The sequence below is a fragment of the Rana temporaria genome, chromosome 7 (genome assembly GCF_905171775.1).
Source record: "Rana temporaria chromosome 7, aRanTem1.1, whole genome shotgun sequence".
NCBI classification, from domain to species: domain Eukaryota; kingdom Metazoa; phylum Chordata; class Amphibia; order Anura; family Ranidae; genus Rana; species Rana temporaria.
This window is the reverse complement of record NC_053495.1, coordinates 91,574,343-91,598,999: the sequence shown is the minus strand read 5'-3', so window position 1 is coordinate 91,598,999 and position 24,657 is coordinate 91,574,343. Positions and strand designations below refer to the sequence as shown.

At 40.8% G+C, this 24,657-nt stretch overlaps 1 protein-coding gene across 3 annotated transcripts in view; it reads right to left on the bottom strand.

Annotated features, from left to right (window-relative positions):
- POLR3H (RNA polymerase III subunit H) overlaps nucleotides 1-24,657 on the bottom strand; it is a 33,264-nt gene that overhangs the window by 8,253 nt on the left and 354 nt on the right. Inside the window, exons 2-7 of one of the 3 annotated variants that reach the window (XM_040359647.1) lie at nucleotides 23,750-24,000; nucleotides 23,527-23,655; nucleotides 21,026-21,122; nucleotides 16,497-16,583; nucleotides 14,272-14,335; nucleotides 659-866 (exon numbers count right to left, since the gene is read on the bottom strand). In XM_040359647.1, coding sequence (XP_040215581.1) covers nucleotides 659-866; nucleotides 14,272-14,335; nucleotides 16,497-16,583; nucleotides 21,026-21,122; nucleotides 23,527-23,655; nucleotides 23,750-23,779 — 615 coding nt within the window. In that variant the 5' untranslated portion in view covers nucleotides 23,780-24,000. The remainder of the gene's footprint in view (nucleotides 1-658; nucleotides 867-14,271; nucleotides 14,336-16,496; nucleotides 16,584-21,025; nucleotides 21,123-23,526; nucleotides 23,656-23,749; nucleotides 24,001-24,657) is intronic. The other 2 variants (XM_040359650.1, XM_040359648.1) reach the window with 2 other exon arrangements.

Below are 24,657 nucleotides of genomic sequence, written 5' to 3'. Positions count from 1 at the left end.
ACACACACTTTCCACACTATAGAACACCGCATTAGTGAGGATTTTATCAGTTTACAACCACTTTAAACTAGGGCTTATTTTCGGGGTAGGGCTTATATTGCAGCCTTCCCTGGAAATCCTGCTAGGTCTTATTTTCGGGGAAACACGATAGTTGTCCGATCTTTCCGCCGCAATGTTGCAGTCCCGCTAAAAATCACTGATCATCGCCATAAATCTATCCTATAGTTTGGTTTCCGCAAAAGTTATAGCGTCTACAATCAATATACCTTCATTGGAGGGGGGTTTCCAAAAATATGTAGCAGAATACATATTGACCTAAATAGATGAAGAAATTCAATTTTTTTTTAATTGGGTATGTTTTATAGCAGAAAATAAAAAATAGTTTATTTTTAAATTTGACAGTCTTTTTTCCTTTACAGCGAATAAAAAAAAAAAAAAAAAAACACATCGGTTATCAAATATCACCAAAATAAAGCTCTGTTTGTGGGGAAAAAGGAACATCAATTTTATTTGGGTACAGCATTGCACGACCACACAATTATCAGCTAAAGTAACGCAGTGCCATATTGCAAAAAAAATGGTCTGGTAAAACCTTCCGGGGCTGTAGTGGTTAAAACAACCATTGCGTCTATGATACTTTCAGAATAATGGCCCTTACCACTAATGTGTATGGCGCCTCCTTGCGTTGTGTCTCTACAGTATCTGTGGGAGATGAAGGATCTGCAGAGCTTGGTCCAGTAGGTGATGTATCTATGAAGGTCTCGTCTACGATACGGAATCTGATATCTTCTCCAATATCCATGTACAGATCATGAGCTCCTTCTTCTGTTTCGTACTCCCATACCCAAACCTGCTCTGCCTCATCACTGACGTGAACAGGGTCAGGACAAATAACATTTGAAAATGTGTTTTATTCAAAATGGTAAAGGAACTGCAGGTTATAGTGAAGGCACAAAATACAGTGTATTAACATATTTTCATTTTGTTAGGGGGAGGCATCAGGACAAAAATAAATAGTAAAAAGATGCTGTAAAAACGTGAATGAACATTTTTTTATGTTTTGTACAGAATAATTAGCACTTTAACCCCTTCGCACCCCTGCTATAGCCAAAATACAGCTATAGAGCATGCCTAAATTGCCGGGAGGGCGTCTACGAGACTCGGCTGATCATAGATCAGGGTAAGGGGCCGATCCCAACACCTTTACCAAGAGATCAGCCGTCAGCCAATGGCAGCTAATCACCTCATGTAAACAAAGCTGGAAAATCGGCTTTTTTTTTTCTCAGGAGAAAAAATAAACCTGATCACCGGCTTCTATTAGAGGGACATCAGTCACGAATACGGAGAGCCGCCCCCTCATCTGTGCCCACCAGTGCAAATCAGTGCCTCATCATTAGTGCTGCCTATCAGTGTCACCTACCAGTGCTACCTAATAGGTAGCACTGATGGACACTATCAGTGCTGCCAATCAGTGTCACCTACCAGTGCAGCCTTAACAGCACACATCAATGAAGGAGAAAAATTACCTGTTTGCAAAATTTTATAACAAACTATTAAAAAAATAAAAAAAGTTTATTGAATAATTTCATTTATGAATGCACCTGTTGACAACTTTACATGTATATATGGATGAATTTTCTTTTTTGCACTTATAACACTTTATTCTCATCAGTGTATGGGCACTACATGATTTTGAGCATACGTTCGTTTGATTATATTCACAGCGCAACACAATTTTTGACTGTAAAAACTTTGAACTCTCCCAAATATTATAAAAAAGGGTTTGTTATCTCTATCCCTATTGGACAAATCACTACCTGTTTATCTGACCTCCTGCTACCAGAACAGAAGTTAAACAAAATCCCAATTGAGACAAAGAAAGCAATTAAAGCCCCATGGAGATTTGAAAACTTCCCACTTCTAACTGAATCTGAAATGTAATTTAAAAAAATGTTTTGGCGAAGTTGAGTAATAAACTCAGCCTCGATCAGCTGCGCTGGACATCATATATAAATAAGATCTACCCACTTTACATATGACAACTGAAAAAATGGTTCTTGAAGAAAAGTCCAGTGCTAAATTAACCACTTAAGGACCACCCACCGAATTTATACTGCGGCAGGGCGGCCCTATTGTGTGAAACAACATACCTGTACGTCGTTTTGTGCACGAGACACTGTGGGCTTACGCCTGCTGCACAGCAGTGGTGCCTATGCGTGGGTCTGGTAGCCGCGGTGTCCACTGGCCACCTGCGATCGCTCCTCAAAGAGACAGAACGGGGATCTGCCAATGTAAACAAAGCAGATCCCCATTCTGACAGAAGTGTACAGTGAGATCATCTGTTCCTAGTGATCAGGAACAGCAATCTCTGTACTCCCAGTCAGTCCGCTCCCCCCAGTTAGAAACACCTCTCTAGGACACACTTAATCCCTTGAACGCCCCCTAGTGTTATAACCCCTTCCCTTCCAGTGTCATTTATAGTGATCAGTGGATATTTTTAACTCTGATCACTGTAATAATGTCACTGGTCCCAAAAGTGTCCGCTCTGTGTGCTGCAATCCCACTAAAAATCGCTGATCACCGCCATTCCTAGTAAAAATAAATAAATACATAAAAATGCCATAAATCTATTCCCTATTTCGTAGAAGCTCTAACATTTGCGCAAACCAATCAAAATAAGCTTATCGCATTTTTATTTACCAAAAATATGTAGAAGAATACATATTTGCTTAAACTGATGAATAAATGAGAATATATATATATATATATATATATATATATATATATATATATATATATATATATATATATATATATATATATATATATATATATTATACACACACACACAGTGGGGATCCAAAGTTTGGGCACCCCAGGTAAAAATTTGTATTAATGTGCATAACGAAGCCAAGGAAAGATGGAAAAATCTCCAAAAGGTATCAAATTACAGATTAGACATTCTTATAATATGTAAAAAAAAGTTAGATTTTATTTCCATCATTTACAAAATTACAGAAAACAAAGAAATGGCGTCTGCAAAAGTTTGGGCACCCTGCAGAATTTATAGCATGCACTGCTCCCTTTGCAAAGCTGAGACCTGCCAGTGTCATGGATTGTTCTCAATCATCGTCTGGGAAGACCAGGTGATTTAAATCTCAAAGGTTTTAAATGCCCAGACTCATCTGACCTTGCCCCAACAATCAGCACCATGGGTTCTTCTAAGCAGTTGTCTAGAAAACTGAAACTGAAACTGAAAATAGTTGACGCTCACAAAGCTGGAGAAGGCTATAAGAAGATAGCAAAGTGTTTTCAGATGTCAATATCCTCTGTTCGGAATGTAATTAAGAAATGGCAGTCATCAGGAACAGTGGAAGTTAAAGCAAGATCTGGAAGACCAAGAAAAATATCAGACCGAACAGCTCGCAGGATTGTGAGAAAAGCAATTCAAAACCCATGTTTGACTGCACGATCCCTCCAGAAAGATCTGGCAGACACTGGAGTTGTGGTACACTATTCCAGTATAAAGAGATACTTGTACAAATAGGGTCTTCATGGAAGAGTCATCAGAAGAAAACCTCTTCTACGTCCTCACCACAAAAATCAGCGTTTGAACTTTGAAAACAAACATATAGACATGCCTGATGCATTTTGGAAACAAGTTCTGTGGACCGATGAGGTTAAAATATAACTTTTTGGCTGGAATGAGCAAAGGTACGTTTGGAGAAGAAAGGGCACAGAATTTAATGAAAAGAACCTCTGTCCAACTGTTAAGCATGGCGGTGGATCAATAATGCTTTGGGGTTGTATTGCAGCCAGTGGCACAGGGAACATTTCACGAGTAGAAGGGAAAATGGATTCAATAACATTTCAGCAAATTTTGGATGGTAACTTGATGCCATCTGTGAAAAAGCTGAAGTTAAAGAGAGGATGGCTTCTACAAATGGATAATGATCCTAAACAAACCTCAAAATCCATGGGGGATTACATCAAGAGGCGTAAACTGAAGGTTTTGCCATGGCCTTCACAATCTCCTGACTTCGACATAATTGAAAATCATGGATAGACCTTAAAAGAGCAGTGCGTGACAGACAGCCCAGAAATCTCAAAGAACTGGAAGACTTTTGTAAGGAAGAATGGGCAAAGATACCTCAAACAACAATTGAAAGACTCTTGGCTGGCTACAAAAAGCGTTTACAAGCTGTGATACTTGCCAAAGGGGGCAGTACAAGATATTAACTCTGCAGGGTGCCCAAACTTTTGCAGACGCCTTTTTTTGTTTTCTGTATTTTTGAAAGTGTAAATGATGGAAATAAAATCTAACTTTTTTTGACATATTATAAGAATGTCGAATCTGTAAATTGATGCCTTTTGGAGATTTTTCCATCTTTCCTTGGCTTTGTTATGCACATTAATACAAATGTTTACCTGGGGTGCCCAAACTTTCGATCCCCACTGTATAATATATATATATATATATATATATATATTTATTTATTTGGATATGTATTATAGCAGAAAGTAGAAAAGTAACTTTTTTCAAAATTGCCAGTTTTCTTTTGTTTATAGCGCTTAAAATAAAAGGGGATCAAATACCACCAAAAGAAAGCTCTATTTGTGGGGAAAAAAAGGACAGCAATTTTATTTGGGTAGAGCGTCGCAGGCCCACGCAATTTTCTGTTAAAGTAACACCGTGCCATGTCGCAAAAAAATGGCCTGGTCATTAGGGGGTAAAACCTCCCGATCCTTAAGTGGTTAAAACAATGTTGGGAGGGGCTGGAAAGCAAGTTATTTTAAAGCTACTCTAACATTACACAAATCAAACAGAAGCAGCCTATCCAGCAGACAGAAAGTCCAACCTTTGCTCTCTTGCAGAGTTATGTGCATCACCATACATCAGGGGTTGACAAATTGGCTTGGAATTTAGGAGCCAGCTAAAAAAGTTAGGAGCCAGAAAACGCACCCCGTCCCGATGAGCTTGCGCGCAGAAGCGAACACATACGTGAGCAGCGCCCGCATATGTAAACGGTGTTCAAAACCACACGTGAGGTATCGCCGCGATTGGTAGAGCGAGAGCAATAATTCTAGCTCTAGACCACCTCTGTAACTCAAAACATGCAACCTGTAGATTTTTTTAAATGTCGCCTATGAAGATTTTAAAGGGTAAAAGTTTGTCGGCATTCCACGAGCCGACGCAATTTTGAAGCGTGACATGTTGGGTATGAATTTACTCTGCGTAACATTATCTTTCATAATATTAAAAAAATTGGGCTAACTTTACTGTTGTCTTATTTTTTAATTAAAAAAAGTGTAATTTTTTTCCCAAAAAAGTGCGCTTGTAAGACCGCTGCGCAAATACGGCGTGACAGAAAGTATTGCAACGATCAGCATTTTATTCTCTAGGGTGTTAGGATAAAAAATATATATAATGTTTGGGGGTTCTAATTAGAGGGAAGAAGATGGCAGTGAAAAATTACATTAGAATTACTGTTTAACGTGTAATGCTTAACTTGTAATACCAACGGCCACCACCAGATGGCGCCAGGACACCATTTCTAGTCGCCATGGCGACCTGGCGCCCGGGATTTGTCGAGCCCTGCCATACATCCAGCACTTCCAGGTGTGTCAGATAATCTGTGCTTCACCTCTTTTACATGCTGCTTCTGTTGGATTTTTTCTTATAGCGACAGGGTCACTTTAAAATAGCAGTGTCAATGCTCTGTCTAATTGGGCGACTAAGTGGCAGATGAGGTTTAATGTTGATAAATGTAAAGTTATGCACTTGGGGGCTAAGAATATGCATGCATCATACATACTAGGGGGAGTACAACTGGGGGGAGCTGTAGTGGAGAAGGATCTGGGGGTTTTAGTTGATCATAAGCTCAATAATGGCATGCAATGCCAAGCTGCGGTTTCCAAAGCGAGCAAAGTCCTTTCTTGTATTGAGAGGTATGGACTCCAGAGACAGAGATATCATTTTGCCCCTGTACAAATCATTAGTAAGACCTCATCTGGAATATGCAGTTCAGTTTTGGGCCCCAGTTCTCAAGAAGGATAATCGGAGAACTGGAGAAAGTGCAGAGAAGAGCAACCAAACTGATAAGAGGCATGGAGGAGCTCAGCTATGAGGAAAGATTAGAGGAACTGAATTTATTCTCTTAAGAAGGAGAATAGGGGGGATATGATCAATATGTACAAATATATAAGGGGTCCATATAGTGAACTTGGTGTTGAGTTATTCACTTTACAGTCAACACTGAGGACAAGGGGGCACTCTTTACGTCTAGAGGAAAAGAGATTTCACCTCCAAATACGGAAAGGTTTCTTCACAGTAAGAGCTGTGAAAATGTGGAACAGACTCCCTCCAGACGTGGTTCTGGCCAGCTCAGTAGATTGCTTTAAGAAAGGCCTGGATTCTTCCCTAAATGTACAGAATATAACTGAGTACTAAGATTTGTAGGTAAAGATGATCCAGGGTAAATCCGATTGCCTCATTGTGGGGGGGGGGGGGGGGGGGGTCAGGAAGGATTTTTTTTCCCTGCTGTAGCAAATTGGATCTCATGCTTTGCTGGGGTTTTTTGCCTTCCTCTGGATCAACTGTGGGTATGGAGTTGGGTGTATGTGATTGTACGATATTATTATTGTTTTATTTCTTGTGGTTGAACTTGATGGACTTGTGTCTTTTTTCAACCTGACTAACTATGTGTATCACAACACTCCCACAACCTACTCTACACCAAGAATATAATACTTTGCCTCAAATTTGACACTTCCAAAATACATTCAAACCATCACTGTAAGAACCAATTACTTTTTAAAATATGTTAAATATTACCCAAATCATTCTTTAGGCCGGAATCACACTAGTGCGTTGCTTTTTTGAGCTGCGTTGTCGTTGCAGATTTCTCTAGAGGGTGTTCTGCAGATCAACTGCGGTTTAGCTGCAGATCAGGTGCGAATTTGGAGACCTGGGAGAACTTCCGGGTGAGAGGAGAGTGGGGGAGAATTGTATTGAGCTGAATGAGAGAAACTCCTGCAGAGAACTGAACACATGTGCGAATTAGATGCGTACCCATAGAAGATAATGGGACTGAATTCGCACCTGAGCCGCACCGCAAGACATAAAAACCGCATGCGGTTTGGAGGCAATACGCAGTGCGAATGCATCGCACATATGTGAACCAGCCTCATTGAAAACAATGTATTTTGAAATGTCCTGCGAATTAGATGCGGTTTAAACCGCACTCAATTCGCATAGGTGTGAACCTAGCCTTAAACTAGACTCCTGTTATTACTCTGTACACTGGTGTTCAGCAAAGTTAGCAAACCAAGTGTCACGTGTATTTTTTGTATCCAAATGTATTAAAAAAGTTAGTGTCACTTATGGGGGGTTTTTTTTGCATTCAAGTCTCAAAGTACCTTTTTTCAAAACCTGTGAGTGTGTGTGTTTATGGCACCACTAATTTCAATATAGCTGCACATTGCATTTGCCAAGAAACTCATTGAATATTGTTTTTTGATTTATCAATACTTCACACTGACACCACCAACTGTGGAAGGGAATTCCACACCCTTACTGTTCTAATGTCGCATACACACGCACGGAGTATCTGATGGTCTAAAATCCAATGGATTTTTTTCATGGGAATTCCGTTCAAGCTGTCTTTCATACACACTGTCAGACGCAATTCCGATCGTGCAAAACGCGGTGATGTAAAACACTACGACAAGCCGAGAAAAATTAAGTTCAATGCTTCCGAGCATGCGTCCACTTGATTCTGAGCATGCATGGATTTTCCTCAGACGGAATTCCACACAGACGATTGGAATTTCCCATCGGATTTCTTTCCCATCAGAAGAATTTAAAACGTTGCATTTTTTTACTCTAATGGAGAAAAGTCCGACGGGGCCCACACACGATCGGAATTTCCGATGAAACAAGTCCATCCGACTTTTTTTAAATCGGAAAATTCGATCGTGTGTACGCGGCATAACAGTATTCTTTTAAATGCATGGTAATAGTCTGCTAGCCTTGCTTGCTTCAGCTTGACATTTGCATGCTATTGTCGAGTCTGATCTACTAGAACCCCCAGATGCTTTTATATGCTCAACTGACCCAAGGGTTCCCCCCCCTAGTGAGTGGCTTGCTTGCATACTTTTAGCTCCAATGTTCATTCATTACTTTGCATAATTTAAATATTAAAGCGGGGATTCACCCTAAAAACTATTTTCTAACATTACATTGACATGACCCTCGACAATGACAGTATGCCGTTTTTTTTTTAGCTGTACATACCTTTGTACAGCTATTTTCTTCCCTGGCTTCCGGGTAGGGCCTCCCGCGGGAGTGGGCGTTCCTATCCAGCAGGTGATTGACGTGATGACAAACACTAGCTCCCCCCGAACGGCGGTGCGCAGGCGCCGTATAGCGCCGACTAGCCGTTCGGCTTCTTTCGGCAACTCGTGGCGCTCCTTATGCGACGGGGGGAGCTAGTGTTTGTCATCACGTCAATCACCTGCTGGATAGGAACGCCCACTCAGGCGGGAGGCCCTACCCAGAAGCAAGAAGAAAATAGCTGTACAAAAGGTATGTACAGCAAAAAAAAACGTCATACTGTCATTGTCGAGGGTCATGTCAATGTAATGTTAGAAAATAGTTTTTAGGGTGAATCCCCGCTTTAACCACTTCAAGAGAGGACTGTTTCACCCCCTTCTTATCCAGGCCATTTGACAGTACCATACCCAAATAAATGTTGTATATATTTTTTTAGATAGATGGAGCTTTCCACTGGATTTTTGATTTATGTCATTTAAAAAAAGGGGGGGGGGGGGGGGGGGAAGACCAAACATAAAAAAAAAAGAAAAGAAGGGTTCTTAGCTCCTGTTATAAAACTTTGCAAATAAATAATCTTTCTTCATAAATTTGGGCCAAAATGTATTCTGTTACATTTCTTTGGGGAAAAAATAAATAAAACAAATAGGTGTGTATTATTTAGTCTGTAAAAGTTGGAGGGTCTACAAACTATGGCATACTGTATATATCTGAAAATCGATCGGTCCCGATGTACTGCCTGCTCATCTTATTTTTTTAAGGCCCTAAAATGCTAGGCCAGCACAAATACCCCCAAATTACTGCTTTTTGAAAAACTTAGTAAGAGGCACGGTGAGTTTTTTGAAACAAAGAAATTAAATTTTTTTTTTTTTTTTACATAAACAAAACATTTAACACGTTTTTTTTCCTCGCAAACAGCATAGACACGATTGCAAATTACACCACAAAACACATTCTGCTACACCTTGAGAGTTTGAGGATACCACATGTGTGAGACTTTCACTGACCAAAGAGAATAAATTACACATCTAATTTCCTGACTACCCATCATATTTCTGGCATGCCAGAACACGTGAAACACCCACACGTCACATCACCACATTTTGGAAAGCGAACACCCCAAAGTCTTTTGCCACAAGTTTCTGGAAGCAGGAAAGAAGCTCCTTATGCTGCTAGCATCAGTAAATCGATCGGACGGGCCCTTTCACACGGGCGGACGAACGAACAGACTTGTAATGTATCCCTATGGGATTGTGGACGTTAGCGGATGATGCATCCGCTAACGTCCGTAACGATCTGCCCCTGCAAAGATCCGCTTTTTCAGACGGAAGAAAACCCTATTTTTCTTCCGTCTGGCGGAACGGATCGGATGAATACGGACACACGGTCCGTATTCATCCGATTCCCCATAGGGGAGAGCGGAGGAAAGACAGGGCGGTCTCTGCACAGTGTGCGGGGACCGCCCTGTCCGCCGACAGCTCAGCGGGGATTTACGTATGATTCCCGCTGAGCCGACGGACACACACGGGGATCAATACGGATCCGCTCCGTGTGAAAGAGCCCTTATTTGTTTAAACTTTTTTTTTTGTACTTCCTGGTCTCCATGCTTACTCAATGTCATGTCAAGATTTGTTTTCTCAACCAAGCACACTCCTGTCTGCATGCCTGAGCTGAGGGCAGATGGATTCCAGGACGTAAATGCTACATAAATCATCTGCCCCTACTCAATATCACTGAAGCTAGAAATGCCTGGGGGTGTTTTTCAATGCGATTTCTCAGCAAAATAAAGCATGGAGATATGGATAGATGGCTTTGAATATTAAAAACATTCATATGTTTTTGGTTTGTGATGCTCAGATAAATTGTGGTTATGCTTTACCCCTTGACATCCGGAAGGTTTTACCCCTTCATGACCAGGACATGTTTTGCTGTTCAGCACTGCACTACTTTAACTGGAAATTGCAACACTATGCAAATGAAACATTTTTCACACAAATAGAGCTTTCTTTTTGTGGTATTTTTTTTTTAAACCCCATAATTTTCTACTTTTAGTTATAAATATCTAAAAAAAAAAAAAATGGCCAAAATGTATTCTGCTACAACAAAACAAAACCCAATAAGTGTATTTTAAATTGGTTTGTGTGGAAGTTATAGCATAACTATGGTATATATTGCAATTTACGCAGCTTTAACCCTATACTGGTAGTGGCGGTGAGCAGCAATTTATAGTGTGGCGGGAAATCTGGCGCTAACTGACCCTCGCTGGGGTCAAATGCAGCTGTTCTGTGAAGCCCCCTAGAAGTTAGGTTTTCTAACAAAGTGAACAAACAGCATCATGAAGACCAAGGAACACACCAGACAGGTCAGGGATAAAGTTGTTGAGAATTTTAAAGCAGGGTTAGGTTATAAAAAAAATATCCCAAGCTTTGAACATCTCACAGAGCACTGTTCTTTCCATTTTCAGATGATGGATTGAGCATGGCACAACTGAAAACCATAAAGATGTGGCCACCCACCTAAACTGACAGCCCAGACAAGGAGAGCATTAGTCATAGAAGCAGTCAAGAGGCCCATGGTAACTCTGGAGGAGCTGCAGTGTATCACAGCTCAGATGGGAGAATCTGTCCACAGGACAAATATTAGTCATGCACTCCACAAATCTGTCCTTTATGTAAAAGTAGCAAAAAGAAAGCCACTGGTGAAAGAAAGACATACGAAGTCCCATTTGCACTTTGTGAGAAGCCATGTGGGGGACACAGCAAACATGTGGAAGAAGGTGCTCTGGTCAGATGAGACCAAAATTTTACTTTTTGGCCTAAAAGCAAAACGCAATGTGGGGCAGAAAACTAACACTGCACATCACCCTGAATACACCATTCCCACCGAAACATTGTAGTGGCGGCATCATGTTGTGGGGATGCTGTTCCAGCTGAAGAAAAACAGCCCCAAAGCATGATTCTGCCTCCACCATGCTTCACTGTGGGTATGGTGTTCTTTTGGTGATGTGTAACGTTTTTGTACCACACATATCCTTTGGAATTATGGCCAAAAAGTTCACCCTTTCATCAGACTATTAACACATCTTTCCATGTGCTTTTGGGAGACTTCAGATGTGTTTTTGCAAAATGTAGCTGGGCTTGGATGTTTTCCTTCGCAAGAAAATGCTTCCGTCTTGCCACTCTAACCCATAGCCCAGATATATGCAGAATACGGGAGATTGTTGTCACATGTACCACACAGTCAGTACTTGCCAGATATTCCTGCAGATCCTTTAATGTTGCTGGAGGCTTCTTGGCAGCCTCCCTGGCCATTTGTCTTCTCGTCTTTTCATCAATTTTGGGGGGGGGACGTCCAGTGGTAATGTCAATGTTGTGCCATATTTTCTCCACTAGATGATGACTGTCTTCACTGTGTTCCATGGTATAACTAATGCATTGGAAATACGTTTGTACAATTTTCCTGATACCTTTTAACAATGAGACCCCTCGGATGCTTTGGAAGATCATGGCTTTTGCTGAAGGATGCGACTAATAAAATGTCAGGAAAGACCTACTAGAACAGCTAAACTTTATTTGGGGTTCATCATAGGCACTTCAAAATGATGGCAGGTATGTACTGACTGCTAATTTACATGAGTTTGAATGTGATTGCTTAGTTCTGAACACAGCTACATCCCCAGTTATAAGAGGTTGTGCACACTTATGCAACTACAACATTTTAATTTTTTATTTTTTTATTTCCCCCCCCCCCCCCCCCCCCCCCAAAAAAAAAAGATTTCAGTTTGTTTTTCAATTGATTTGTACAGTTTATAGGTCGCATTAAAAAAGGTGAAAAAAAGTTCTGAAATTATTTATCTTTGTCTACATTTTTTTACTTCACAGAAACCTGACATTTTAACCACTTAAGGACCGGCTCCTGTACATATACGTCGGCACTTTAAAGATTGATATATCTCTATAAACGGCAGCAGCTGCTGCCACAACCGCGACATCCATCTTTCAGTGGCCGGTCCTGTTTACGATAATGGTGGTCTCTGCGGCAGATTCGCCACGAGATCACTATTATCGGCGGCAGGGGAGGCGATCGGGACCTGTCAGTGGCTCGGTATGAATACGATTGAGGGCAAGATGGCCCCACCTGTCTCCATGTCAAAATGTCACTTCCGCCCATACGTCTTATGCCGCGTACACACCATCACTTTATGTGATGAAAAAAAACGACATTTTCTGTAAAGTAAAAAATGACGTTTTTGAAACATCAATTTTCAAAGACGAAGTTGCATACACACCATCGTTTTTCTCACAATGTTCTAGCAAAGCGAGGTTACGTTCACCGCGTTTTTCCATTGAAGCTTGCTTCATAAGTAGCTTCTGGGCATGCGCGGGTGAAAAAACGCCGTTTTAAACGACGTTTTTGCTACACACGGTCAATTTCTGTGAAGTAAAAGTTGACGTTTTGAAAAACGACACATAAAATTGAAGCATGCTTCAATTTTTTTTGGTCGTTTTTTAGAAGACATAAAACGACGTTTTCCCCCACACACGGTCAATTAAAGTGACGTTTTTAAAAACGTCATTTTTTTTCATCACATAAAGTGATGGTGTGTACGGGGCATTAAAGGGAATTTTTTTGTCATTTTTTCCAAATGATAATTTTTTTTCTATTATTGCATTTGAAGTTCAAATATGAGATCTCAGGTCTTCTTGACCCCAGATCTCATATTTAAGAGGACCTGTCATGCTTTCTTCCGTTTACATTCCTTGTAATAGGAATAAAAGTGACCCAATTTTTACTTTATTTTTTAAAACGGTTTTAAAAATCAATAAAAGCAAAATAAATACGATTTTTTTTTTTAAAGTACCCTGTCCCGACGAGCTCACCCGCAAAAGCGACTGCATACGTGAGCAACGCCCACATATGAAAATGGTGTTCAAACCACATATGTGAGGTATCGCCACGATTGTTAGAGAGCAATAATTCTAGCCCTAGACCTCCTCTGAATCAAAACATGCAACCTGTAGAATTTTTTAAACATCGCCTATGGGGATTTTTAGGGGTAAAAGTCCACCTGCTCCCGCCAGCTCTGCGGGAGATCTGTCTGCAGATCTCCGCTAAGCCGACAGATGACAAGCTCCTCTCACTGAGCAGGGAGGGGCTTGTCGGGCGCCGCTGTCTCCTATGGAGCGATCTGATAAAAATGCACAACATGATCTTACCCGATCCGCCATGGACGGATGGGGACGTATCCCCATACGTCTGTTTTTAGCGGATCAAGTCGAATGTCAGCGGTCTCCGCTGACATCCGACTCTCCATAGCAATGCATGGGGCGGCCGTTCAGGTGTGAAAGGGGCCTAAAAGAATAGGTTATAAGCACAATTTTTTATGTAATCTAGTGGATTTCAATTGTTGAAAGAATGTTTATGTTTAAAACTCCACTCCTAGGAGGATTCTAGATAAACACTGTAGTCACATGTTAATTTAACCCGACCCACCCTTCCCCAAAATATACTGCTGCTTGTCATCAACCTTCTGCTTATGTCATAAGTCTACCTATTGCATTTAGGCTACTTTCACACTGGAGCAGTGCGCTGTCGGCAGTTTTAGTGGCGCTTTACCATCGTTTTTGCGGCACTATTCGGCCGATAGCGCGGCACTAGCTGCCGGAAAAAAGGGTTTAATACCACCCGCAAAGCGTCGCTTTGTGAAAGTAGCCTTATGGTAAAAAAATGAATTAAAAAAAAAAATCATCTCATGAATACATTTACAAAAAGTAAAAGATGATGGACAACGTAGAAATTTGGATGGGTTCTGTCAAATGCCTAATCACAAGCCTTGAAGGATAAATAGCCCATCACCTCACATTACACACCTAGAATTGCACTAGAGTTATCCTTTAGGCAATACACTTCAATTCATATATATGTTATGTAAAGGATACAATTTAGCTGGCTGCTGCAAGGACTCTGGAGGTATAACGATATCATCGAAAAATCCCAGAGACACTAAAATGGAGAACAGCAAGATATTATCCTGCCTGCTCTGGAAAATCTCACAGACAATATAATGCAAGTGTCTTGTTAAATGACACATCATTTCACACCAAGAAAAGATGGTTTCCCCTGGGACAGGATGTTTACATTAAGTTTCCAGTTAAATTAAATCGTAGTCTGACTTCCAGAAGAGTTTTGTTGAAGAATACGTCCTAAATTAAAAGTATAAATCCCGTACACACGACCCGAAAAATTCCGCTTTCGAATCGATCGTACGATAATCGGAACGTTCGTAAAGAGCTTTCGAGAGCCGATCAGGACAGTTCATTCGATATTATTCTATCGGACATGCACGGAAAATGTTTTCATACGATGCCAGATTGGATGATTTGTGTTTAATCAGTACAGCGGTCGTTCGAAAATGCATTACAACACATGACCTCACTTTCGAATTTTTATTCTGTCATACGAGAATTTTCGTGACTTTAGTAAATCGATAAATCGGATCGTGTGTACCGGGCATAACTCTAAAATTATATATATATATATATATATATATATATATATTTATTCTATTCTATAAGCATAGATATGTACCATCTGTGCAATGTGGTGCATTGCATTAAAATAAAATAAAAAGCATCAGGTGCATTTTGTTTAATTTCACAGAATTTTGTTTTATGGATTTTTCCTTTTGTTGAACAATTGGTAGAAGAAATGAAAAACAAAAAAAAAAAAAAGCACAACATTTTTACATTTTCGGTTTGTACACACATGAGTAAGGTGCTAAATATACCATATAATGAATTAAATATTATTTAAAAATCACTATGGACTAGTAATAACAGGTGCATTTTTTTTTAAATACTAAATTTGCTGCAAGCCCATTTAAAATCGATAGCCTGTTTTAATGAAGCCATGCCTCTAAGGGCCCTTTCACACAGGGCGGATCAGTAATGATCCGCCTCCGTGTGTCCGTCAGCTCAGCGGGGATCCTCCGTAAAATCCCTGCTGAGTTGTCGGCTGACAGGGCGGTCCCCGCACACTATGCATTTTTCTCCGCTCTCCGCCTATGGGGGGAACGGATGAACACGGACCGTGTGTCCGCGTTAATCCGATCCGCAGACGGAAGAAAAAATAGGATTTTCTTCCGTCCGCAAAATCGGAGCTTTGCGGAGGGGGGTGATTTCGGGTGTCAGCAGATGTTCATCCGCTGACACCCACAATCACATAGGGACCAGTGTATGTTCCGTTTTCATCCGCAAACGGATGGATGAAAATGCGGACATACGGTCCGCACATGTGAAAGGGGCCTAAGCTGAATTCCAACCTTACCTTCAGTCGTCCAGGCTACTCACCTGTACTGAAATTGCTTACTTCACGGAGCTTCTTACTGTGCTTTAGAAGCTATAGCAAGGTCAGATACAACCCACCTAATTTTCTGTCAGAAGGAAGTCTGGCTTTAAATTAGTCCTTTTCTCCCTAGCCGTATTGTCCATGGCCTATCTCTTTTATTCCAACAAGGAGTCCTGGAAGTGATGGTATGCCTAGAATCTATGCCTTTTTTGAGGGCAAAGGGTGGTCTCACCAAATTTTGATGTCATTTTCGATTTCTCTTTTTTCCATTTTGTTAATTGATAAAAAAATAAACTTCTATTTCTGAGTAAATTCTTAATTTACAGCATTTTTTCACACCAGTCAAACTTTTGCACAGTACAATATGTACGCGAAGCCCTGCGTGGCATGCATCTCCCTCTCCTGCTGCATTCATTCTGTGGATCTATGCCTCCCACACCGGACTTGCTGCATCTTAAATATATCCCCCTCCACATACAGACAGTGCAAAACAAGGCATAATTCAGCATTGGAGGGCAAAAAAAAAAAAAAATCAATATTGCATTTGGTCTCCTTGCAGCTGTTTGGAGGGGGGAGAAACAGTTGCAAGGAAACCAAAGGCAATACTGATTTGTTTTGCCCTCCGCTTGTTTTTGAGCAACGTTTTCATGGTACAGGTCCAGAAATGTTTAGTCCAGCAAAAATGGCAACATCAAATAATGAAGTGTTGTAAGGACACTAGTCAAAGCATCAGCAAATCAACCAACGGTTCTTTGGTCAAAATCGAAATAATATATTTTTGCATTTTTTTTGGGCAGTAAGGCACTATAACACTCACCGTGTACACCTTCTGGGCTGCAGCCTTTGATCTTTCCCATCAGGATTTCATCAAGAAAAGGATGGAATACAACATATCGGAAATGAACTGAAACAAAACAGAAAAAATAAATAAAAACCACACACCAATAGGGACATATAAAACTTGTTTCTTATCCATCATCCAAAGCCAATACTAATAAGGAATATCCATAATCCAACTACATCCAAAACTTTTTTATTTTAGTTTTGGATAGGAGTGACTTTTCCTTTTACAAACTGAAAGCCATACATTAAAAAACAAAAAGAAGCAAAAAGAAAGAAATTGCAAAAATGGTCCGGTCAGTTTAACCTCTATACTACCAGCCGCCGTCAATTGACGGCGGTAAGGTAGCTCAGTTATTCTGACAGGACGTCATATGACGTCCTCGTCTTTTAAAGCCGCTAGGGGGGGGCGCGCGCCGCCGGCGGAGCGCACACCCGTCGCGTTACTGGGAACACGATGCGCGTGCCCGATGGCCGCCGGGCACCCACGATTGCCCAGTAACTGAGCAGGACCGTGGATCTCTGTGTGTAAACACAGAGATCCAAGTCCTGTCAGGGAGAGAGGAGACCGATGCTGTGTCCCTTGTACATAGGGACACAGATCGGTCAACTCCCCCAGTCACCCCCTTCCCCTACAGTTAGAACACTCACTAGGCTACACATTTAACCTCTTTACCGCCCCCTAGTGGTTAACCCCTTCCCTGCCAGTCATATTTATACAGTTATCAGTGCATGTTTATAGCACTGTTCACTGTATAAATGTGAATGGTCCCAAAAATGTGTCAAAAGTGTCCGATGTGTCCGCTATAATGTCGCAGTCCCAATAAAAAAAAAAAAAAACGCAGATCGCCGCCATTCCTAGTAAAAAAAAAAAAATTATAATAAAAAAACATGATTATGTCCTCTATTTTGTAGGCGCTATAACTTTTGCGCAAACCAGTCACTATACGGTTATTGCAATTTTTTTTTTTGTTTAACAAAAATATGTAGAAGAATACGTATCGGCCTAAACTTTTTTTTAAATGGGATATTTATTACAGCAAAAAGTAAAAAATAGTGTTTTTTTTTTTTAATTTATGCTCTTTTTTTGTTTATAGCCCAAAAAATAAAAACTGCACAGGCGATCAAATACCACCAAAAGAAAGCTCTATTTGTGGGAGAAAAAAAAAAGGACGCCAATTTTGTTTGGGAGCCACGTCGCACGACCGCGCAATTGTCAATTAAAGCGACGCAGTTCCGGAAGCTGACATTTTCGCCTGGGCAGGAAGGGGGTATATGTGCACAGTTAGCAAGTGGTTAAGGGCCTGGAGGCGAAAGGGTTAACCTTTTGTAAGGAAAAAAATGCACATCTTTTTGCAGGTAAAAGAATGTGCATTTATTCTTTTTTATGCTGCAGCAGATGCAATGCCAGGATCCTGCAGACTCTGTCAACGGTCTGAGGCAGACAATTTCTACACTGCAGGAAGAAACAATGTGCTACAAGAGCACTCACCGGCACCCTCTCTGTTCATGGAGAACTACAAGCGGACTGCCGCAATAGTAGACAGTACTTGTACTTCAAAGGAAACTGCCAGCTGCACTGTTTTTGAATTAGGTGTGGGGAGAGTATCCCCTGCCCACTTTTCGATTGATCAACTTGGATACAACCACCCTGTTGGATTTTTAATGCAATTATTACTAGCAGTTATAGCGACTAGAATTAATCATTGTGTTCTCCCAGCGGGGACAATTTGCCCTGCTGGAAGAACACAATGAGGTTTATTTACTAAAGGCAAGTCCACTTTGCACTACAAGTGCACTTGGAAGTGCAGTCGCTGTAAATCTGAGGGGGACATGCAAGGAAAATAAAAAACAGCCTTTTTGCTTGAACATAATTGGATAAAAAACAGCAGAGCTTCCCCTCATTTCAACAGCGACTGCAATTCCAAGTGCACTTGTAATGCAAAGTGGATTTGCCTTTAGTAAAAAAAAAAAAAAAAAAAATTGCTCTGTGGGAGGGATTTGCCATTCAACCTGTAGCTGCAGGAAAGAAAAATGTCTTCATCTACGACCGGCTTTACACTATTCTTGCTAGCAGGTTCTGTTTTTTTACCCCATCTTGGCTGTGATTTTACTCAGACAATAGCCGACAGGTGTAAGTCCTTTAAAGAAATATTGCCACTGTTGCGGTTGATCTATCATTCAAAAAAAACAAAAAAAACATGTAAAGCAAAATGTCCAAAGCTTTAATTTTCAGTTGTAACAGATTGCTGGAGGCTTCCAATAAAGTGTTGTATCTGATCTTCAGCATGGATCTGATATAAATACCAAGCATAGGACACCTTGGCTAAAACTGGACTGCAGAACCCACCGCTTGTGTCTTGTATCTTTTGTTGGAGCTTGGACAGCTTGCATCTCTGATGCTTGGATGCAGAGGGTAGTATCCCAGGAATAAAACTTGGGTTTAGCTCCCAGCTCCCTGCCCTCTCCAACATTCCTGGCAAAAGGGCAGATTATCATATCTCCATTTAGCCTGCTAGTCTTCTGAACCAAGGTGCCCATTTTCTGTGGTGAAACGGTTACCAGTATTTTACTCCAACCAGTTAACAGTTCCAAAACCCAAAAGGGGGCATTCATCCTATTTCTGATCTCAAAGCTTTGAATCTCTTCCTTTGAGTTCATAAATTCCACATGCAATCCACCAAGTTTGTCATCTCATTAATTTACCAGGGAGACTGTGGACATAAGGAACACATACTTACACATCACTTTTTACTTTTAACCACTGCATCAGCATTTCCTATATTTTGCTGTAGGGCCCCTATATGATCAGTTTGTGGCCCCACCCCATGGCCTCTCATCTTTACCTTGGGTGTCCTCCAAAGTGCTGGTTTCACAGCACTCGTGTGGCATACCCATTGCAAGAGTCTTGGGCAACATCCTATGGGGGGGGGGGGGGGGGATAGTTACATTGTCTGATAGCCCATGCCACACTGACTGTCCAGATGTTACAATTCGGATGGATGCTAAACCTTCAGAAATCAGACACTGTAACCGATTCAAATATTTTGAATGTCCGGGTCTATTCCTGGACATAGCTCAGGCCAGAGTGTTTCTTCCACTGGCCTAAGATTGCACTGACTCAGATTAAAGTTCTCCAGACAAGGAGTCACCTGACTCTGCTTTTGCAAAGAGTGTTGGGTCTGGTGTATCCTTCCAGGCAATTCATTTTACCCAGTTTCACTCCAGATTTCTACAATGCATCATTCTTTCATCATAGGACAACTCAATTAAGTCCCTGGACAGACTTTTGCACAGAGGACCAGGCTGTCTGTGGCTTGATGACTTCATGTATTCCTTCCCATCTTCTGCAAGATGCTCATGGCAGATGCCAGTCTGTTGGGCTGTGGAGAAGTCCTGGGAATCCCGTCAGTGCAGGCAAGATGGTTGTCAGGAGTCTTGTCTTTTGATCCTTATCCAGCAATTTGGGGCTTTTTAACCAATTCAGCAGTGATGGGTCATTCTACTAGAAATTCATATTTTCTGGATTCAGTTTTTCTGTAGCAAGAGAAGTAGTTTGGATCATATCTTGGACTGGACTTGACGTTTCTGCCTGATCCATCCCAGGCATAGACAATGAGAACCCCCTCAGCCTGGACTTGACAGAGTGGTCCCTACACCCGAAGGTGTTCCAGGACCTGTCTTTTGCAAGTGGGGGGATGCCAAATGTAAATCTCCTGGCTTCCAATTTCACCAAACAACTTGATTGGTTTGTTTCTAGGTATATGGATCATCTAGCTAAAGTAGTCAATGCTCTGGTGGTTCTGTGGAATCAGTACATCCTGATCTATGCCTCCCCCACCCGAAGCTTACGCGTCCAATTTCCAGGAGATGGAGAATATTCCCAAGATTTTCCTCATTGTTCCAGACTGGTTCAAGCAGATATTATACACTGACCTGGTATGACTCCTAGCAGGCCCTCTGTGGGCTCTTTCAGATTGTTTGAGCTTCTGAACGACTTATTTACCATCCCTAATGGTTGCTTGCTTTAACACCATGGCTTTAAAAACCAAGGTTTTAGGAGACTAGGACATTTGTTTTTTTGTTCTCCAAGCTCCACTTTCAATCTCCCAGCTCTTTGGTGTGCATAAAAATAACCAGCTCTGTAGATAAAAGTCATGTAAAGAAAAATGGCGGCTATATTGCTAGCGCATCGGGAGTTGAGAGATAATATTTTTGTTTCCACCTGGTTTCTGCTTGGATACCAGAACCAAATGCAAACAAAATTTCAATCCTTCCCACAGGATCTAGAAAAAAACAGCTTGGATGGATTTGTCATTCTCATGTGTGGCCATATCCGTCAAGCACTGTATGCCGCAAATTAATACCCAATTAGGAGGTCCAAACTTAATCTGTATAGTGACCTTTAGTTGACACAAAACAGTAGAATAAAACTATATTAAATAATGCTACAGGATTTCATCTTGGTTTCTGAAGGGCAAGAACAGAAAAATAATAAGAACTAACCTTTGGTGTGAGAAGCTCCATCGCCAGGGAAAATATAGGAGTCTTCCAGCTTAGTTATGTCAAAGAGGCAGATGCAGAGACCCACATTATATACAACCTAGAAAGAATAGGTTTTACTACATTGTATAAAATCAACATCTGAGCCAATTTTAGATATCACTATTCACTATGTACAACACAAAGAAAAACTGCAAATAAATAAAGCCTACAAAAATGACAGTAAAAATGTCTCATCATCGACCCCCAGTCAAGTATATGATTACTCAAGTAATAACTAAAGTACCTCTTTATCCTTGGCACATGACAGGACACCTTTAATATTTATGCAGTATCACCATCTTCCAGACATTTTGCCCACACTTTTTCAAATTTGGGAATACATCCTCCGTTTATATACGTGGCTGTGTTTAGCGATAGTTGTGATTTGATCAGCCGTTTCCAAATAACAATTGAGAGAATCCTGGGCTTTTGCAGTGAAGAGTAATAGCCTTCCTGGTGTAGAATAACGGACATCCTAGTAGCGTTCTGTCAGCATTTGTAGGTGAGAGACCCTCAACAAGGCCTAGAAAGCAGCTGCTAGGCGAGGGGATGAGCAGACCTGAGTTATTTGACAGATGAAAGACACCACAGCCTCCCAGTACACCTGGATAATCGAACAAGTCCAAAAGATAGGGAAGAAATCCCCCACATCTCTATCACATCGCCAACAGGATGGAGGACAGTGGGATTGAGACGATGCAGCCTATGGGGAGTGTAGTAGGCCCTACGTAATATCTTAAATTGTACCAATCTCTTAAGGAGACCAGAAAGGTGCATCCCACATATCTGTCCAGTCCTCATCGTCCATATCCGAGAGAATAAATAGAATAAGAATAAATAAATCTGGTAGAGCTACCATAAGAAGATGGTTATACAGTGATGAAGCCAATTTATCCAAGGGTTTTGAATGGAGGAGTGGCTCTAGATAAGAACACTCAAGGTGTATTGTTTAAAGGGGTTGTAAAGGTTTGTTTTTTCTTTTCTAAATTGGTTCCTTTAAGCTAGTGCATTGTTGGTTCACTTACCTTTTCCTTCCATTTCCCTTCTAAATGTTTTTATTTTTGTCTGAATTTTTCACTTCCGGTTTCTCCTCCGTAAGCTTGCCCCCATCATCTGAGCTGTTCTGGATTGGGGGTTAGTCGGCCAGAACAGCTTACTGAGGAGGAACAGGAAGTGAGAAATTCAGACAAAGAAAACAAAAAGGAAAAAAAACATTTAGAAGGGAAATCGAAGGAAAAAGGTAAGTGAACCAACCATGCACTAGCTTAAAGGAACCTATTTAGAAAATAAAAAAACGAACCTTGACAACCCCTTTAAGACAAGAACTGACCAGTGAAGGTGTGAGCAATCACCAAGTCATCCATCCTTACCTGCTTTGCTTGAAAGCCTGAAACTACAAATTTACACACACAACTAAAAGAGTTAGTTACTCATCTAACTCCTTCTCACTCCCTGCCTTATCTGTTCAGAAAGCTCTATGGTATTATAATAAAAGGGAGTCTGAAAGAAAACAGCTTCATCTGTGCCCTCTCTTTTACTGAAGTCGTTCTAAAGGCTTTTTACCATAACCACTTCCCATCCCGCCCATATACATATGACGTACACAGGAGGGATCCTGACGCTAAACAAATTTTTAAAAAAAAAACAGAAAAAATAAAACAAAAAAATTATTTTGTTTCGGTTATAAAATTGTGTAAATAAGTACGTTTTCTCCTTCACTGATGGGCACTGATAAGGGGGCACTGACGGGCACTGGTAGGCAGCTCCGATGGGCATTAATAGGCGACACTGATGGTTACTTATGGGTGGCACTGATAGGCGACACTGATGGCACTGGCAAACACTGCTGATGGGCACTGATTGGCATATCCCTGGTGGTCTAGTGTGGCATACCTGGTGGTATCCTGGGATGGCCAATCAGCACAGACCCCCGTCAGGAGAGCAGCTGATCGGCTCTCCTCTACTCACGTCTGTCAGACGCGAGTGAGGAAAAGTTGATCCACGGCTCTTCCTGTTTACATCGTGATCAGCCATAGCCTGACACGCCATACCACCAATCGCCGCAATGCGTGCCCCCATGGGCGCGCAGCGGCTGTTATCCAGCTGGACGTCATATGACGCCCAGTCAGGATAACTGAACCACCGCCCAGCCACCATTCTGCTATAGGCGGGCGTGAAGTGGTTAAATATTAATGCCAGAGTGCAGGCATTGCAAATGGAAATGGTGGATACAAAGTCATTTTGTCCATCAATACATACAAGCACATATTTATTTAAATATATTAGAGGCAATGTACGTAACCTGGTTAGCTACATACTTTTACTTTATTCATTTTGTAAGAATTACTAAAAAAAACTGTTCTTTACGATTTGTCACAATGCAAAATAGTTATATGAAATCGCAATTGTTCATAGTCCACGTTTGCTTTTGATGTTTTTTTTTTAACCCTAATTCTGCTTACCTTATTTGCCAATTTCTTATTTAGTTCTTCTGCAATGGAGTCATTTAGTTTACGCTCAAACTGCCAAGGAGTTGTCCGTACAGTGTCCACCATTTCAACTAGGACAAACATAGTGGATGGTAGCAAAGACTGCAGAAAAAAATGAAGTCATATTACTCTATAGGTACAGCATCCCATAAATCATCATTAGCATCTATTTAGCAAAAGGTGCAAGAACACATACATGTGTGATTGTACAAGTCACTAGCGGCATACCACAAGGCTCTGTACTAGGTCCTGTTCTATTTAATCTTTTTGTCAGGTATATCCATAAGTTTGATGAAAAAGGAATGTCTATTTGCTGATCATAGATGAATTGAAATTCAGCCAGTTCAGAGGGGACCAGTTAAATTCCGATCGCTCTCACTTGGCAGAAGTCACAAATAGAGCTTTCTTTTGGTGATATTTGATCACCTCCGAGGTTTATTTTTTGCGCTATAAACAAAAGAAGAGCGACAATTAAAAAAATATATATATATATATCACACACCTCAAGCAGCCCTTTGGTCCTCATTTATCAGGCCCTACTCTCTGTATATATATATATATATATATATATATATATATATATATATATATATCCCATTTTTTTAAAAACAAATACAAATTTGTTTTCCCTCAGTCTAGGCCAATAAGAATTCTTCTACATATTTTTAGTAAAAAAAAACACAAATAAATAAAAACCTAAATAAGCGCATATTGAGTGGTTTGCATTATTATCATTATCAGTTTTACTAATAATCGCGGCGATCTACGATTTTTAGCAGTACTGCGATATTTTGGCGGACAAATCGGATACTTTTGACACATTTTTGGGACCAATGACATTTACACAGCAATCAATGCTATAAAAAGGGAAGGGGCTAGCAATAGGGGGTGATCAAGGGGTTAAGTGTTGCGTAGGTTTATTCACACGTTTACATGCGTAAGCACATAAGGCATGGCATGTTCTTAGATGCAGACTTTTCGATTCCTTGTTATGGACCTCCGTTTTCATGCGTGTCAGTTACGTGTCCTGTCCACACCAATGTTGATGTGACGCCAGTTCTTTCCCCATGCAGAAAACTGAATACACATTGCAGAGAGATCTGC